Source organism: Marmota flaviventris, chromosome 11 (genome assembly GCF_047511675.1).
Source record: "Marmota flaviventris isolate mMarFla1 chromosome 11, mMarFla1.hap1, whole genome shotgun sequence".
In the NCBI taxonomy this organism is placed as follows: Eukaryota; Metazoa; Chordata; class Mammalia; order Rodentia; family Sciuridae; genus Marmota; species Marmota flaviventris.
The window spans coordinates 11185460-11204563 of record NC_092508.1 but is presented as its reverse complement, the minus strand read 5'-3'; the positions used below and the strand labels follow the sequence as shown (position 1 = coordinate 11204563).

Here is a 19104-nt window from a genome sequence, read left to right as displayed (position 1 = left end):
TCCATAGAGATATCACCTACTGCTGCTGCTTCAAACACTATTGTTGCTAGTAGAGCAAACAGTAGAAAATGACAGACAAAGATCCCTCCTTTATCCCCAGGTACGAGAAATAGTTTCTCAAGCATCTATAGAGGAAATCCTACAACTGAAGATTATTCCTTTAACTTCTTCAAGTGTTCCACTGTTCAGAAATCATGATAATAGCCAAGCATGGTGGCGCAAGCCTGTAATCCTAGCAACTCAAAAGGCTGAAGCAGGAGGATCACAACCTAGTAAGGCCCTGACTCAAAAAACAAAAAATAAAAAAGGCCGGGGATGTAGTTCAGTGGAGGAGCGCTTGCCTAGTATGTGATAAGTCCTGGGTTTGATCCCCAGTACTGAAAAAATAAATCATGGTTACTGTTCCTGCCAGGGAACACTTGAGTAAGCTAAGCCAATGCTGTAACTTTGGCTGAATTCCACCAGGATATGTTTAATTGTTAGGCACTAGGTTTTAGAAAAATTCTGGATTTTTATGCCTTTATAAGACAAATAAATGTCTTGTCCAGCTCCCCAGTCCCCAATTCCAACAGTTCTACCCCAGAGCCCCCTGGTGCAGGTTACCAGCAGTCACCTTAAAGAGGTTTGAGTCTGCCATGTCAAACAGGGATTTCTTGACCAGAGAATTTTTCAATGCTGACAAAATGAGCCAGAGAGTTCTTGGAAGAAGAAGATATTGGAAAGAACAAGAAAGCAAAGCCAAAAAACTTTACAACTTCCAGTTGTTATTGGATCTTGCTTTCATCAAAATAGAACATAATTGACTTATGTGAACTCTGGGACATAAAAATGATTGCTGTGAACCACTTATCAGGCCACAGTTAGGAAGTGTTCTAACCCACAGCTGTGAGAGTGATAGAGACGGAATTTTAGAACTTCATGTGCAAATAATTTAATGATATGAAAAATATTAACAATAATTAAAATCCCCCAAGTAAATTCCATTTTTATCTTGGAATGCAGCCTCTTAAAAGTATAACAGATGAGTGAATGAAATTGCAGGAAAACTACTTGTAGTGTACATATTTATATGTACTCTCTATATAGAGATATCTAAACTTTCCAAAGGAAATAGTGACCCCACTAATTGTCTGATTTTGAGTTTCAAACCCAAATACTAACACAGTTCTTGAGTTTTAAGTCATTTGACCTCCTTATACGAAAAACAATCACATCATGAAGTTCTCTTGATTTTGCAGTGGCTAAATTCCCATGGACGGTAAACAGTATGAATCTACTCTTTTCTGGAATCAAAGGTAGAAGGTGTCTTTATTTTCCTGGTTGCTAAAGCAAAACTTTAAAAAGTCCATCCGGGTTCATAAAGACATGACATAATATTTTCCTACAAAGGGACAACCACTGAATGCATAGAGCTTCCTCCCTTAAAACCGATCAAGAAAAGCTTTGAATCCTGCCGGGTTCCACCCCATTCACATCCTTACAGCAGAATCAGAATGAAGTCTGGGGAAGTGTAAGGCTGGAGTCACAAATCGTTTTGGAAACCAGCAGCTGTCATTCATGAACCATGCCCCACATTACAGAACCGCAGGACCTGAGAGCCAGGAGGGACAGGTCGAGCCTTCTAGTGAGAACCCTCGTTTCTCAGGTGGGAACTCAGAACCTGGAAAAGGTCAAGAGCATAAGTCTCTGGCCCTCAGCCAGGACTCTGTCCTCAGTCACTGCTCCTTGAAAAGCTCTGAGCACGGCAGGAATCCCAGCTCACCTGCTGCTCAAAGTGCTCCACCTGGCCCTACCTGAACCCACAAGGAAATTTGCCCTATGACAGATCCTGCACTTCACAGCAGGCTCTCCTGTGAGGGGAGGAAGGCAGGCTAGGGCATGATTCCCCACTAACTGTGTCCCCCCTTCTCTTGGGAAGAGCAAGTGCCCCTACCTATCCCCTGCATGCTGACCTGGCTCCCAAATCCTAACCAGGGTGGTATAAACTCCCGGTTGAGTGCCATGTACAGGGATAATCTCAAAGCGGTGTGACAAAATGACTCCCAGCTCCCAAAGCAGGGAAATGAAGAGGACTTGGGTTTCCAAAGTGTGCTATGGATTGGGAGTCAGGAAGTGCCTTTCGTGCCATTCTCATGACCATCTTTACCTAGTGCATGGGCACAATCTCATCAAGATTGTGGGCATAGCCACACTCAGCCCAACCGGAGCTGAGGAGCATGGAGGGGGAGAGTGGAAGAGAATCCCCCATGAGAGTCTGTGAGGAGTCCCAGTGGGGAGTCCCAGCAGGGAGAGGGTGGGTAAGCAGGGACACTGCAGGGTGGTGTCAGTACAGAGCTCCTTCTGGAAGGGAGATGGCAGTAGGGTGAAAGAGGATGACATCGAGAAACATGTAGAGAAGAGGGGGTGTTCCGAATGTCTTCCCGAGAGAGCCAGCAGCCCAGTGGATGTGGCTGGGGAGTCAGAGGGGGCAGTAGTAGTGATCATGGGTGGAAGATGAGTAGAGGCTAGACTGCGGGCCTCTGTGGAACGCTGATGAGGCTCAGCTGGTTCAGCCCCAGGCATGTCCCAGTTCCACCTCTAACTCTAGCTCCAGGCGCCCATAAAGTGGTGACCACAGCCTTTCCTCAGCCCTGGGCCAGACTTGCTGTTGATGATGTTCGGCCATGGCAGTCCTGATGTGGGACTTAAATGAAGTACCCATCTGAGCACTGGTCTCCAAGAGAGGAACATTTTTCTTTTAAAATGCCACAAATGGCTGGGAAGCCTCAGGGAGATTCATCCAGCCTCTGGAAGTCAGGGTATCTTGAGCTGCTACTGTAGCCCAAGAGGCAGACTTGGCTGCTGGAGACCTGAGCAAGCCCGCCTCCCAAACGATCTCCCAAGTTATGCATGGGCCCTGCTCCCAAATTCTCCACTGGAAAACAATCCCTGCACCTGCATCCCTCACAGGGAGAACCTCTGTCTCAGGAAGGACAGAGCTTTCCTGTTGTGTAAGCAGCCCTCTCTGACCACCCTGAATCAGAGACACACACATAGCAGAGAGTGCAGCTCAGCTCCTTGAGCCTTCTTCGCACATAGACTGCCTTGGAGAATGCCAAGGGCACTGGTTTGTGATTGACAGCCTGAGGAAATAGAAAGAAAAGGACGAGTGGTATAATTACAAGGACACTGGGAAGGCTTGGTCCCATTAAAGTGCCCACCTGGGTGTTTTCCCCGTACTAAGCCCAGGTGTTGGAACCTTAGTGTAATGATATTTCCATGATCACGGGGCAAATGTGGACGAGAAGCCAGACACCTGGATGTGACTCCTGGCTCTGCACACAGCAAGTTAATTAGAACTTGGGACTTTGGATTCCTTGTATCATCAGATGGAAATAACAATATCACCTGCCTTAGGGAGCTTTTGTGGGGTGACATCAGGCTCCTCAGCCTCTGTGCTGCAGGCCGTCGGGCAGGGATCACTCTCTGGCTTGGGAGCTGTGCTGTGCATCCTTGTGGCTTCTGCCCAGGGGACACCTCTAGCACCCTTCCATCCAGTGCCAACCAAAAACTGTCTTGACACTGCCAAGTGTCCGGGAGGGAGAGCCCAATTACCCCCAGCCAAGAACCATAGAGTGGAGGGACAGATTTGCCAAGGCACAGGCACAGCTGCTGACACACCCCAGCCTCCTTTAAACCACAGGACCCCCCCACGCTGGCTCCATCGAAGCAACCGCCCCTCTTCATTTTTGGTTTGCTCTTCTTCCCACCACAGAGCTGATCGAATCCATTTTGAGGAGGCCTCAGGCCCAGAAGTCTTAAAATTTAGATGCACTTTTTTTTTCTTTGTGTATTTCTATAATCTTGGTATGTTTGCATTAATAACCTCACCCCAAAGCTGGGATATTTGTAAATCATCTGTACATGTACATGGAAAAGCTAAAGTACTTCTTAGGTTGCTAGTTTTTTAGCGTCTTAACTTTGTTTTCCTTGATGATTCAGTTTTTAAATTATACGGTGAAAGTAGCTTGACAAAGCTCAAGATAAATTGTGGTGACAAAAATCTTTCATATATTGCACAGAGGTTTGCTGTCATTTACATCAATAAGTTTGGTGGCTTACAGTAAAACAGTCCAACAAAGGAACCACAGAACACACCTACTATGTAACAATAAAAACATGCAATGGGAGAAAAATTCAGTCCTTTCTGTCAGGAAGGTAATTTTTTTGTTGTAAAGACCAATCTCTACTGAAATGTGCTCTTTGAGGATCCTGCACAGCCCTGTGGGATTGATATGGACACTGTTCTGGACTGAATGTTTGTGTCTTCCCAAAATGCACATGTTGACATCCTAGTGAGATGGTGCTGGGAATGGGGTCTTTGGGGAGTTGTTTGGTCATAACTATGGAGCTTGCATGAAGAGGATTCCTTATGCAAGGACCCCAGAGTACTCTCTCCATGTGAGGACACAGTGAAGACAATCATCCAAAAACCAGGAAGAGGCCCCCACCAGACACAGGACCTACAGGCACCCTGATCTTGGGCCTCCCATCCCTCAGAACTGTGAGAAATAGGTTTGACAGCAGCAGCTGGCAGCCCATTACCATCCATGCCGAAGTATTAGAGCAAATAATTCTTTTTGTATACATATATCAAAGGGTCCATCTGCACCCCTTAATTATGTATGATTATGTGTCAATTAAAAGTAAAATATACATTTAAAAAATACTCCCATAATCTTGTAAGAAAGACATGTGTTCCAGAAGCTATTGACAATTTTTAAAGAGCTAAAGATTTTTATGTGATATTTTGTTTCAGCAACCTGAACAGAAGAAGGCACATTTTCAAAGAATCATTGATCTGATTTAAAAACTGTCCCAAACTTCTGAAACACAATCCCTTTTGTAAGATTATGGGAGTGTTTTTTTAAAAATATGGTTTTTTTAATTATCACACAATTGTACATATTTAAGGGGTGCAGAGTGGCACTTCAATGTATATCTATATAAAAATCATAAGAGCATTTTTAACTGAAGAATTATTTGCTTTAGTACTCAGCATGGATGAATAGTGGGCTGCCAAATGCTGCTCTCAGAACATAGTGGAGATGTTCATGAAGTTCAAGAAGCCTGACAGGCAATAACCAAGAAGTTCCCTGTGCTTTGCAGAATTGACAACAGTCTAATCATCAAGAGTACTGTTCTGGGTGGACTCGAGCTAGACACTAACCTAGTCTACACTTCAGTCTCCTACACTTCAATGTTGGTCTGATTAAGAAGGTTGTTGTGAGGGCCAATGAACCAGGGCATTTCCAGCACACATAAAAGCTCCTGGCAAATAATAAGCTTGAAATAAGTACAGCTATCGCCATGATTAGAACACCATCCCACAGGTTTCAATGGGTGCCATCCATGAAAGACTAACAGTCAAACGTCTGAAAAGACTGCTTTTTAAAAATCTAAAAATCATCTCACTCATCGCACTACATCTCAAAGCAAGATAACTGCCAAGGACACAATCCAGTATGCATCCTGTGACAGCAGGACCCTTTCTTCATGAGACCATTCACAAGATTAGTGTTGCAAAAATCACAGGTGAACCATTACTGCCCAGGCCATCTTCCCAGCTTGACACACAGTCTAATGTAATTGAAATCGCTTATTAGAATGTGAACAACTCTGATTGTAAAAGACATAAGTATTCTCAACATAAGCATTCACAACATGCCAGGGTCTGAGACAACTTAATGTAAGTATTCAGGATGGTTCAAAATTCAGGCAAGCTGCCTGGTCTGATTGTTACATCACTTACCCGAGAGCCCTTATCAGGAAAGCACTGGCAAATGGAGCAATCTCTTCCTCCACAAGGACCGATGTATTTCTTTCCACCCTGGAAATGGAAGCAGCTTCTTTAGCATGCGAGTGCTCATCTCTTAGTTGGATACATGCAATGCACAGCACAACAAGCACTCTGGGTTTGCCTAGCTCGCCAGAATCCCATGGTACACTCTTACCTTTGGATCCATGAGAAGCAACAACTAATACTGACGTATTAAAAGGCAAAGCACTTACACTGGGGCTTCATAATAAGCAGGGCTGACTATACCAGCAAGTGGCTTCCAAGACTGAGGACACTGGGGAAAAGACATGGTCCTTCTATAGTCACTTTGCTTTGGCCAGAAGCTTCTACAGTTTCTGTCTCCCAGGAAGACTTCATGATGTTCTAAGTTGAGAGCAAACTTAGAGTACGAACCAGACAGTTGAGCAAACCACACGTATATAGAGGCATCTAATTTAGCAGATAGGCTTGACTTTTTTCATGATCACCTTGCTCTGCCTCCTGGATCAACTGGCCTGTCTCCCTTGTGAAGTCCTTTCCAGGACCATTGTCCAGTACGGTCTCATGCTTCAGATAAAAATTATTCTTCCTTACAGTGTGCCAATACTCCAAGATGGTTCCTCTAATGTGTCTCTCAAGCAGAAAACTTCTGAACCTAAATAATTGGTGCCCTCTCCCCATTTTTTAGCTGACTTTTCTGCATTAGAGAGTCAACACACACACACACACACACACACACACACACACACACACACCTTTGGCAAGAATCGTCACTTTGTTCTCACAAATGCTAATTATCCAGAACCAGTGTCATCAGCCACTTTAGTACAAAAGTGTAGTCCCAGAGAGATTGTAAGTGGGTCCCTTAGTTCAAAGGGTCATACAGTGTGCCTGCACTCATTCACAGGGGCTGTGGGTTGGATGGGCGAGGTGGACAGGTGTTGGTCAAAGATGCCCTAGGTGGTGGGAACTGAGGGCCTGGACAGGAACATCAAGTCAGCACCAGAGACAAACTGCCTAACAAACATGCACATAGTAATTGCACATTTCTGTAATTGACATTTTTTTTTTTTACTACTAGGGATTGAATCCAAGGATGCTTTATCACCAAGCTACATCCCCAATTCCAATTCCTTTTTAAATTTGTTTTATATGACAGCAGAATGCATTACAATTCATATTATACATATAGAGCACAATTTTTCATATCTCTGGTTGTATACAAAGTATATTCACACCATTTGTGTCTTCATACATGTACTTTGAATAATGATGTCCATCAATTTTCACCATCATTTCTAACCCCATGCACCCTCCCTTCCCCTCCCACCCCTCTGCCCTATCTAGAGTTTGTCTATTTCTCCCATGCACCCCTTCCCTACCCCACTATGAATCAGCCTCCTTATATCAGAGAAAACATTTGGCATTTGTTTTTTGGGGGATTGGCTAACTTCATTTAGCATTATCTTCCCCAACTCCATTCATTTACCTGCAAATGCCATGATTTTATTCTCTTTTATTGCTGAGTTATATTCCATTGTGTATACATACCACATTTTTTTAATCCATTCATCTACTGAAGAGCATCTAGATTGGTTCAACAATATAGCTATTGTGAATTGTGCTGCTATAAACCTTGATGTGGATGTGTCCCTGTAGTATGCTGTTTTTAAATCTTTTGGGTATAGAACAAGGAGGGTGATAGCTGGGTCAAATGGTGGTTTCATTCCCAGTTTTCCAAGGCATCACCATACTGCTTTCCATATTGGCTACACCAATGTGCAATCCCACCAGCAATGTATGAGTGTGCCTTTTTCCCACATCCTCGTCAACACTTATTGTTCTTTGTATTCTTAATAGCTGCCATTCTGACTGGAGTGAGATGATATCTTAGAGTGGTTTTGATTTGCATTTCTCTGATTGCTAGAGATGTTGAGCATTTTTTTCATATATTTTTTGATGGACTGTATATCATCTTCTGAGAAGTGTCTGTTCAGGTCCTTGGCCCATTTATTAAATGGGTTTGTGTGTGTGTGTATGTGTGTGTGTTTAGCTTTTTGAGTTGTTATATACCCTAGAGATTAGTGCTCTATCTGATGTGTGAGGAGTAAAAATTTTCTCCCAAGATGGAGGCTCTCTATTCACTTCACTGATTGTTTCTTTTGCTGAGAAGAAACTTTTTTAGTTTGAATCCATCTCATTTTTTATTCTTGATTTTAATTATTATGCTAATTCTTATGACCTAATCTGACATGATAGAGATTAGGGCCTACTTTTTTCTTCTATTAGATGCAGGGTTTCTGGTTTAATTCCTAGATTCTTGATCCACTTTGAGTTGAGTTTTGTCCATGGTGAGAGATAGGGGTTTAGTTTCATTTTGTTGCGTACGGATTTCCAGTTTTTCCCAGCACCATTTGTTGAAGAGACTGTCTTTTCTCCAATGTATGTTTTTGGCACCTTTGTCTAATGTAAGATAATTGCAATTTTTTGGGTTAGACTCTGTGTCCTCTATTCTATACCATTGGTCTACCAGTCTATTTTGCTGCCAATACCATGTCATTTTTGTTACTATTGCTCTGTAGTATAGTTCAACATCTGGTATAGTGATGCTACTTGCTTACTTTTCTTGCTAAGGATAGCTTTAGCTATTCTGGGTCTTTTATTTTTCCAGACGAATTTCATGATTGTTTTTTTCTATTTCTATGATCTTATGTCATTGGGGTCTGGATTGGAATTGCATTAAATCTGTATAGTGCTTTTGGTAGTGTGGTCATTTTGATAATATTAATTCTACCTATCCAAGAGCAAGGTAGATCTTTCCATCTTCTAAGGTCTTCTTCGATTTCTTTCTTTAGGGTTCTGTAGTTTTCATTGTATAGGTCTTTCACCTCTTTCATTAAGTTGGTTCCCAAGTATTTTTTTTTTGAGGCTACATCCCCAATATCCCCAATTCCAATTCCCAGTATTTTTTTTTTTTTTTTGAGACAGGGTCTTGCTTAGTTCCTGAGACTGGCCTTGAAATTTTGATCCTCTTGCAACAGATTTCCCAAGTCACTGGCATTACAGGCGTGTGCCACCATGCCCAGCTTGATAGATCTTTTTAAACTGAAGTCTCTAGACCAATGTATAATAGGAAAACATAACACAGCTAAACCAATATTTATAGTTCAGATGGAAGACACATAAACATACATATATGTAAAACATAATACATATAAATATGCATGTATATATGAACACATATAGACAAACATGCATATACATAAATGTGTATGCATGCATGTGTGTGTGTGTGTGTGTGTGTGTGTGTGAGAGGGAAAGGAGTCTTTCCAGAAATGCTTTTCAATCACACAATTTCAGCTTCTTTGGGAGAAAAGTATGCTCAGACAAAATCCCAAATAAAATATCTATGAGCATTAATGAAAAAGACATCTTTATAAATAAAATTCTCCTGGGTCATTAAAAGTATGTAAGAATTTGAAGCTTCACAAGAGCCAAGCAAGTAGATAATTTAAGTTAAAAATGTATTTGAAGTTTCTGAAATATATGTCCCTTAAATTTTGAGTAACATTGTTATCTACAATACCTACATTCAAAATACTGATAAGGTTTAAAAAAATATTAAATACCCAGGGCCAAGTTGGGACAGCACTTAAAGTAGCTAGTCTGAACACTCGGGTCATTTAAGGTTGGGATTCATTACTGTGTGTTCAGTGAAATATCAAAATAACCAGAGAAAAAAAGGTCAGTTGATCAGATGGCTTGATAATGAAGGATTTTTTATGTATTTATTTTTACTTATCTTTGCCAAGCATCACTGAGATGTTTTTAGCAAAATTACATCACAAAATAGAGTCAGTTTAAAATAGATCAGCAGATTCTAATAAAGCAACACCTCAATAAACATTTAAAAGGGAACAGTGAATTCACAGGGGAAGAGTCTGACCCTCAAAAATAGATTGCATAAACCCTTTGAAAAAAAATAAAGACAGTATCTCAGACAACTAAACATTCAAAATATGAACTACACTGACGGGGAACACACTTATACTCTCAGGAAACCAATGTTACTTTTCTTCAAAGAGAAAAACAGGAAAAGTCACTCTGCTTTATCTTGGGCATTTTAAAACAAATATTTGCTGCATAAAAAGTTCAAGAAAATAAGTTAATTTCTAGCAGAATAGCCATCTGCCCTAAAGATGGACCTCAATTTTCTTTTTTATACAACAAACAATATAGGCACAAAATAAAAAATTCAAATAGTGCAAAAGACTGTAACAGGAAAAAAATTTTCTTTTCCCATCCTGGCCCAAGTTCCCTAAAACAGAGGATCAATCAGTTTACATTGGTGTCCAACAATGAATCTGCTGAGAAAGAAATCAGAAAAGAATACATAGGAACAAACCTAATCAAGGAGGTGAAAAACTTTTTCAATGAAAAACTAAAAAACATTGAAGAAAGAAGTTGAAGAAGACACAGATATGGAAAGACCTCCCATGTTCATGAATAAGATAAATTAATATTGTTAGAATTAATGTCATTGAAATGGCCATACTACCCAAAGCAATATACAGAGTCAATGCAATCCCCATCAAAATGGTGTTTTTTACAGAACTAGAAAAAAGTAGTTCTAAAATTCATTTGGAATAATAAAAGACCCAGAATAACCAAAACAAGTCTAAGCAAAAAAAAGAAAAGAAAAAGAAAGAAAGAAAAGAAAAAAGAAAAAAAATAGTGCTAGAAGAATCACAATTCCTGACTTTAGTTTATACTACAGAGCTATAGTAACAAAAACTGTATGATACTGGTACAAAAACAGACACAAAGACCAGTGATACAGAATAGAAGACACAGAGACAAATCCACACAGATGCAGTCATCTCATTCTTGACAAAGGTGCCAAAAACATACATTGGAGAAAAGACAGCCTGTTTAACAAATAATGCTGGGAAAACTGGTTGTCCATCTGTAGAAAGATAAAACTAGGGGAGGGGAGGGGAGAGGTGGGGAGGGGGGATGGTGGAGGATGGGAAAGGCAGCGGAGCACAACAGACGCTAGTATGGCAATATGTAAATCAATGGATGTGTAACTGATGTGATTCTGCAATCTGTGTATGGGGTGAAGGTGGGAGTTCATAACACACTTGAATCAAAGTGTGGAATATGATATGTCAAGAAATTTGTAATGTTTTGAACAACCCACAATAAAAAATTAAGAAAAAAAAAAAAAGAAATTTGTAATGTTTTGAACAACCAACAATAAAAAATTTAAAAAAATAATAATAATAATATAAAAAAAAGAAAGATAAAACTAGACCCGTATCTCTCACCCTGCACAGGAAAATCAACTCAAAATGAATCAAAGACCCAGGAATTGGAACAGAACTTTAGCAATTCCTAGAGGAAAATGTAGGATCAATACTCCAGCACACAGGCAATGACTTTCTCAACAGGAATCCTAAAGATCAGGAAATAATGTCAAGTGTTAATGGATAGGATGGCATAACATTAAAAAGTTCCTGCATAGAACAGGTAACAATAAAATGTTAAGGTAGAACATGCATATGGGAGAAAATCTTTGCTAGCTCTTCTTTTGACAGAAGATTAATATCTAGAATAAAGAACTCAAAAACTTAACACCAAAAAGCCAAATAACCCAATTAATAAATGGGCAAATGAATTAAGCAGGTACTTCTCAAAACAAGAAATATAAAAAGTCAACGAATATATGAAAAAATGTACATCATTAGCAATTAAGAAAATGTAAATCAAAACTACATTGAGATTTCATCTCATACCAGTCAGAACAGCAGCCATGAAGAATACAAAATAATAAATGGCAGAGAAGATGAAGATAAAAAGGAATACTTTCGTACTGTTGGTGGGATTGTAAATTAGTAAACCACTATGGAAACCAGTATGGTGCTTCCTCAAAAGACTAGGCATGGAACTGCCATATGACCCAGCTATACCACTTCCCAGTACTTGTTCTTAAGAATTAAAGTCATCATACTACAGTGATACCTGCATACCTGTGTTTATGGCAGCACAATTCACATTAACCAAACTATGGAACCAGATGAATGGATAGAGGAAATGTGGAATATATACACGATAAAATTTCATTTAGTCATACAAAAATAAAATTATGGCATTTGCAATATACATAAATAACTGGAGACCATCATGTTAAGCAAAATAAACCAAACTCAGAAGGTCAAGGGTCATATGTTTTCTTTCATATGTGTAAGCCATAAAGGAAAAAGGAAAAGAAAGTTGTGGGCAGAGCGAGGGTCTCATGAAAATCAAAGGGAGATCAGTAGAGGAAAGGGACCAGAGAGTGAGAGGGAGAGAGGGAGGCAGGAAGTGTGAGGGAGTGATACGGGCCAAATTATATAATTATATTGTGTGCATATATGGATATGTAACAACAAATTCCACCATTATGTACAACTATAATGCACCGATTAAAAATCTGAGGGAAAAAGAATGATTTAAGAGACATAATAACCAAATGTGTACTTCTTGTTTGTACCATGAAAAGACATCTTTGAGACAATAAAGGAAATTTTAACTAAAAAAAATTGTGTCTGGGTATTAATAAGCATACTCACACCACAATCTCTCTCACACACACAAGCACACATGTAAACAAATGCACATACACACACACACACTTTCAGTGATTTTTGACCTGCTTTTATTATTACCCAATGGTATACTGCCCAATAATTTGCCACTTTCACATAATCAAATGTCTTCATAATCATTCTGACAGAATCTGTATAGCCATCCATTACAAAGGATCTTAACTTGTTCCACTACCCTCTACTGAGGAACATGGATATTGCATCAGTTTGTACCTCTACCTTTAAAATCTAATCATCATATCTACTCCTGTGTGACCACAAGCCAGTGGGAGGGTCCAGGATAGAACGATCCTTGGTTCAGGAATTATATTCATTGGCATGGAATATAAGGATCAAATGAAGTGAAATTTAAGACTTGGTAGACTTAGAAAACAAAAGAATATGATATAAAAGTAAACTCAGAAAAAATCAGGTAAGATCAACAGCAGTCAGCCATTGTTCTCAAATGTACATGAACCAGCCTTCCATCCCCCCTTAACATGGAGAAGACTGAGCCGTAGGTATGTTAAGGAATGAATCAGTGGCAGAGCCAAGAACCAAGGATGCCTGTTCCTTGACCCACGTGCTGTCTGTTCCCAACTGGTAGGAAGGAGAGAACAAGGTTAATGACCTGCTTCCATTTGCTTTGGAAAGACCTAAGATAATCTGAATCTCTGAAATTGGATTGGGTGGACTCAAGCCAGTCCAGTTGTTTAAAGATCAATCTGAGTTACAGGCAGCTCATAACTGGATTTTCCAGAAACTTCTGAGATTGGGTTTAATAACTTAGATTCTTTAGTGAAGAGGCAGAAGTAAGAGGGCTTATTACAGAATGTTCTAGGCTTATCTTTCTGCAGAGCTAAAATGTTCAAATTTAATCTTATATTTTCTGATTTAATCTTGATATGGCCCAGCTGCCTCTTGTCTGTCTCCAAAAAAATGTTTTTAAGAAAAGGTTATGTTAATTATAAAATAACAATCTAACACCCAGGCAATTCCAAAAGCAATCTTGACCACAAAATATTGAAGAAACCTTAGAGTTACTGTAGCTAAACCTCCATTTCCCAGATTAAAAAAACTGAGCCCCAGAAAGTGTTTAAAAATATAACAAAACAATACATTCAAGAAAGTGAATTCTCAACATGCAGCCAGTGTAAATTAATGTACTTACTCCATATACATGTTGTACACAAAAGAGAATAAGTATAAGGTACCTGCAGGAAAAACAAAAATTCATATTAATTTAAACCATTCATTTTCATGCAAAACAAACTAAAAAGATAAAGAGTAAAAGAGTTGATCCCAGAAAGCTTTTTATTTCTAACAGGCTAGGACCACAAGCTGATTGTCCCCAGTGGCCAGAGAGATGTTCTGCTCTCTCTAGATGTCAAGATACTGTTTGTTCCTCTTTTTAGTCAGTCAAGGAAGCAGGATGGAAGGTAATGTGGTCCTCCTGAGCCTTCTCTCTGCACCGTCTAGTCCTTCCTCTTGTGCAAACACGTGAGAAACACCACTGAGAGTCACAAAGCCGTGTGCCTGGGTGTGAACCTGATTAGGACATGGGCAACTGGGGCAGATCTAGTCTGTATTTTCTTGCTTTCACCCTTCTCCCAGCCATTCTATTGGAATTAATTCCAATAAAGTCCAGTTGATATTTCAATGTAGTAAATAAGTAAGTTAGAGAAAAATCTGAAGGAGGTGTTAAACCCAGGGAATAAGCTTTAAATCAAGTTGAACTTGTATTTACAATCACTGCTTGTTAAATGATTTTTTATCTCTTGGGACATTTGTAAATAGGATATGTTGTATCTCTTTTTTTTTTTAAGTTTATTTTTTTAGTTATAGATGAACACATTGCCTTTATTTTAATTGTAGATGAACATAATACCTTTATTTTATTTATTTTTATGTGATGCTGAAAAGCGAACCCAGTGCCTCACACATGCTGGCAAGTGCTCCTCCACCGAGCCACAACCCCAGCTGGACGTGCTGCATCTTATGGCAGTTGTGGTCACCACATAATCGCATTAAAACTGTGGGCACCTTTCACAGAAGATCTAACTCAGAAATGTTGGATAATATGCACCAGAGCCCTCAGGCAAAATAGCCTCCAAGGGCCCAAGCATTTCAGATATGAACCTCATTACTGTCCCTCATGCTATACTGTTTGTCTTTCTCACTGACATAGATATTTTTCTTCTAAAAACCATCCATAATTAAGATTCTTTTGCAGTTTCCTTCCTATCCACTCCACGTAAGACATGACTACATTTCTGAAATAAACAGATTCCTTCCCACCACCCACTCACTCTTCCTTCATTTCCCATAAACACGTTCATCACCTTCAAAACTTTTCGCCTTTCTGCTATTTAAGTCTTAATCCTCAACACCTTTTAGGTCATATTTAACAATCTCCTATTAGCTTCCTATGGCTGCAGCAGCACATCCCCACAAACTCTGAGACTTAAACAATGCAGATATATCATCTTGTACTTTGGGGCATCATAAGCCTAACATGGGTCTCAATGGTGAAAATCAAGGTGTTTCAGGGGAGAGTGTGATCCCCTGCTTTCCCAGACTCTAGGGGCCACTCGCTTTCCTTGGCTCGTGGTCCATTCCATCTTCAAAGCAGGATGAGTGTTTCTCTTGCTGCACCCCTCTGGCCTCTGCTTCTGTAGTTAAATCTCTTCTGATGCTGCCTCCCCCTTTGACTTCTAAGAACATGTGTGATTATATGGGCACACTCAGATGATCTAAGATCAACTATCCCATCTCAAGGTCTGCCAATTAGCAAACTTAATTCCATCTATAACTTTAAACCCCCCTTTTCAATATAACATAACATAGTCACAGGCTCCAGAGATTAGGGTGTGGATGTCTCTGGGGGTCATTAACCTGCCTACTGCACTAGACAAGTACTTTGTCCCAACTCTACTAGTTGCAGGGACCCTGCTGCTCTGGGCCTATAAGGCTTTTGCTATTCAAACCCAGTGAGTAAGAGAGCAGGAACCCAGAGCCCTTAGTTATGCAGCTTCCCACTGGGTGACCTTGGAGCATTTCAGGGAGGGTAGACAGTGTGGACTTTAATAATGAGTCATATACAGCAGGCAAACCCTTTAGCTTTCTGGAACCATTTGCTTTTTGATACTGAGGCATTTAGATAATCTACAACTATAAAACAAACACTTAGGAGAAATTATTTGATAAAAGCAGGTGATCACACAGAAGACACTCACCCGGGATCTGTGACCAAGGGCTTGGTCCATCTGAAAGACACCATGTGCACAGGGGCTTTGCAGGCCAGTCTAGGGACTAGAAACTTCCTCCAGGCCTCTCTTCTCTTCTGGAAGACTCGCTGGCAGGTTAAGTTCTGTGTCTTGGGTTAAAATCTGCATGTGTTAAATGTAAATATGTTTCTTAAGCATTATAATGTTGAAAGTAATTACTTTCATTATTCATAGTAACAGAGGTATTCAGGCATGAAAATAAGTGAAATATTAATATGGGCTACAATGTGAATGAAGCTTGAAAACATTATGCTAAGTGAAAAAAGGCCAATATGTATGTATGTATGTATATAATGTATATAAAATGTCTACAATAGGCCAATCTAGAGAAAGAGAAAATAGATTAGTGGTTGTTAGGAGGAATGGAAGGGAAAATTAGACAACTGTAGGATTTCTTTTGGGGATGATGAAATGTTCTAGAATTTAGGAAGTGGTTATGGTTATACAGCATATGGACATAATAAAAACTGTTGGATTATAAACTTCAAAAGAGTTAAAATGGTAAACTTTATTTTTTGAACTTTACCTCAATAAAAAAGGAGAAAAAATATTTTTTAACTTGACTCAAAGAACCTTTTATTTGATCAAAGATCTCATTGGCCCCAAGAATTGAGATGCCTCATATTTCGAATCTTTGGCTGTAAAGACCTGTTCTTAATGGAACTGGTAGAGAGGGGAAACCAGGAGTGTTAAATGTTGCAGGCTATTTTTAAATTTCCGGATAAAAGCTGGGTAAATTAATTCAATGCTGTATTTATGGAACATTAGTTTTCTGAGTAAGTGGTAGAACCACATTCCACGATGCTGTTTCAAAACCAAAGAGAAACAGAATCACTCTGAATACCTAGATCTTTTCCATCCCTAAATTTATAATTTTAAGTATCTTTTTAAAAAATCACATTCTAGAAACAAGTCTCAATAAAAGTATTGTTTTAGAAGGAAAACACAAATTGGTTTGAGTCGTTCAAATTGTATTCAATAATTTAAACAAATTGAAAACAGTCTAAGATTTAAGAAAGCCAGAGATACTTGTATTTTAATCCAAAATTAGATATATGATGCAATTAATCTCTACACATATCCACACATACTGTGATAAAGGGTTGCCATAGTCATCTTCCAGGGAAGACAGACTGTGGTCTAATCCTAGGATTTTCTCAATACATTTTCATTGGATGCAGGTATAGGCCAATCTGCAGAATCCCAGTGGGTCTCCCACCAGCCAAAGAAAGTGAAAGGGCAAAGGACACTGGGAGCATCCTGTGCATTCTCAGCACCCTGAATTTAATTAGCATACAAACCTTAGGACAACAGGGCTGCTGCTGTTTTTATAACCCACAGGCTTATCTTCAGGGCCCTTGTAGTGTCTGCAATACATAGTGAGTGCTCAATATATATCTGTTTGATGGATTAACTTGTAAAAGACACTTGGGACCTTAGGGATGGGAGACAAGTATATTCAATGGGGTAGCTGTTAAAGGCTATGGAGAAGGCTAACTTGGAATACACATGAGATTGTGGAGAGAGAAGACATATTGGAGGAGGTGAAGAAAAATGGACAATATGGGGTAAAAATGGGAGTTCATAACCCACTTGAATCAAAGTGTGAAATATGATATATCAAGAACTATGTAATGTTTTGAACAACCATCAATAAAAAATTTAAAAAAAAAAAGAAAAACGGACAATTTGTGGTTATTTGTAGGGTCCTCTTCAGAGCATTGCCCACATAAAGTCAGTTAACTCTTAACATGATTTCGAAAAAGTTTTATCCCCATTGCACAGGAAAAACAAAGGAGATCAGTTTATGTACTTCATACAAAGTCACAGAGCCATAAGTCACTGCAGGACCAGGACTTTTCTCCCTGGTAAGAATGCCTTCTCCCCAGTGACACTCTGGCATGGAGGACTTCAGATTTCTCTCCTCTTATCCTCCCATAAGAATTTTGAAACTATGCACCCTGCCCTTCTTTTTCTTCTTAAGTTAACATTTAAAAGCTTTCATCTTCTCTTTAAGTAGTTGCAAAGCAAATGATTTCTGAAGTATCATTAATGGTGACCTTTAAAATAGAACTGTTCCAGCATTATTTTGATATATCAAATGGATCATAATGCCACAACAATCTGATTTTCACCCCTATCAGATTAAAACAATGCATACAAATTCTTTCACAGGAATTTCATGTGGCTTGTTTTTAAATTTTGAATACGTATTTCCATGCCACTCCCCCACACATTTTAATGCAGCATATTTTATACTTGAAAATCTTATATTGATCACTATCATACTTCTCTGCAACAAAAATGTATTTATAAAAATATTTATAAAGTAAATATTTTTTTTTATTTCCTATGATCATAGGCCTCTAAGTTTAATTTTTCATACTGGAATTGGTTTTTCCTTATAATTATTAGATACATATATTTTTTTCATCAAAAACAAATTTACATATTGATGATCAATTATTAAACATCAAAATAGTTGTATTGGAAATGCAGGCTCCTTATTTCTCAGTTAAGTCAGCTCTAGACCAGCAGCTCTTCCTACTGAAATTGACACAGTTTTAAAAATAATATTTCCTTCTTTATTTCCAAATTTGAACTGTTCTTGAGTTGTATACTATAGCTTGAAAGTCTCCTGCCTCACAGAATTCATGTGTTGAAATCTAATCCTCAGTGTTTTGATATTAAGATGTGGGGCCCTTTGGGAGGGGGGCGATAAGATCATGAGGCTGAGCCCTCATGCAGGGTATCTGTGCCCTAGAAGGGTCTGGGGGAGCTTCTTTGCATCTTGCTTCTGCCATGTGAGACTGCAACAAAGAGGAAGCTCTCACCAGATACCGGATCTGCCAGGACCTTGATTTTGAACTTCCCAGCCTCCAGAACTGTGAGCAATTTCAGTTGTTCATAAATTACTCAGTCTGAGGCACTGTGTTATAGCAGCCCAAATGAACTAAGACACACATCAAGATTAGTGTCGTACTTCATCATCAAGAATTATTTTTGAATTCACTACCAGCTGTAAGCCTTCAAGTGTGATGACAGCTGAAGTTGGAAACAGTGACCAGAGGCCGTCATAGCCAGTAGGTGGAGCACTTCCTGTTTGGATGGTCCTTCCTTTGCCCTTATAGACGGTTCTTCAGTTCTGGGACAAAGCAGGGTGGCAATGTCTGGGATGGACAGGGAGGGGAATGTGCCTTTCTTTTGAAAAGTAGGAGAAGAAACAGTGTAAGAAGCTTGAACAAAGGCAGAGCAATGCTATGAAAGAATGTACATGGCAGCTGAGCATCTGGAAACAGGCTCTTTTCATTAGTTGTCCATAAAATTAATTACATAACTCTTGAGAATCTCGTTGCTTCCCAAGGATCCA

General features: G+C 39.4%; 1 protein-coding gene across 1 annotated transcript in view; it reads right to left on the bottom strand.

Moving 5' to 3' along the window:
- The window catches only part of Col4a4 (collagen type IV alpha 4 chain), a 118245-nt gene extending 101133 nt beyond the window's left edge, over positions 1 to 17112 (bottom strand). The window contains exons 1-3 of the mRNA XM_027941922.3: positions 17036 to 17112; positions 13619 to 13661; positions 5792 to 5869 (exon numbers count right to left, since the gene is read on the bottom strand). Of these exons, the coding sequence (XP_027797723.2) occupies positions 5792 to 5869; positions 13619 to 13661; positions 17036 to 17112 (198 nt within the window). The remainder of the gene's footprint in view (positions 1 to 5791; positions 5870 to 13618; positions 13662 to 17035) is intronic.
- Between the last annotated feature and the right edge of the window lie 1992 nt (positions 17113 to 19104).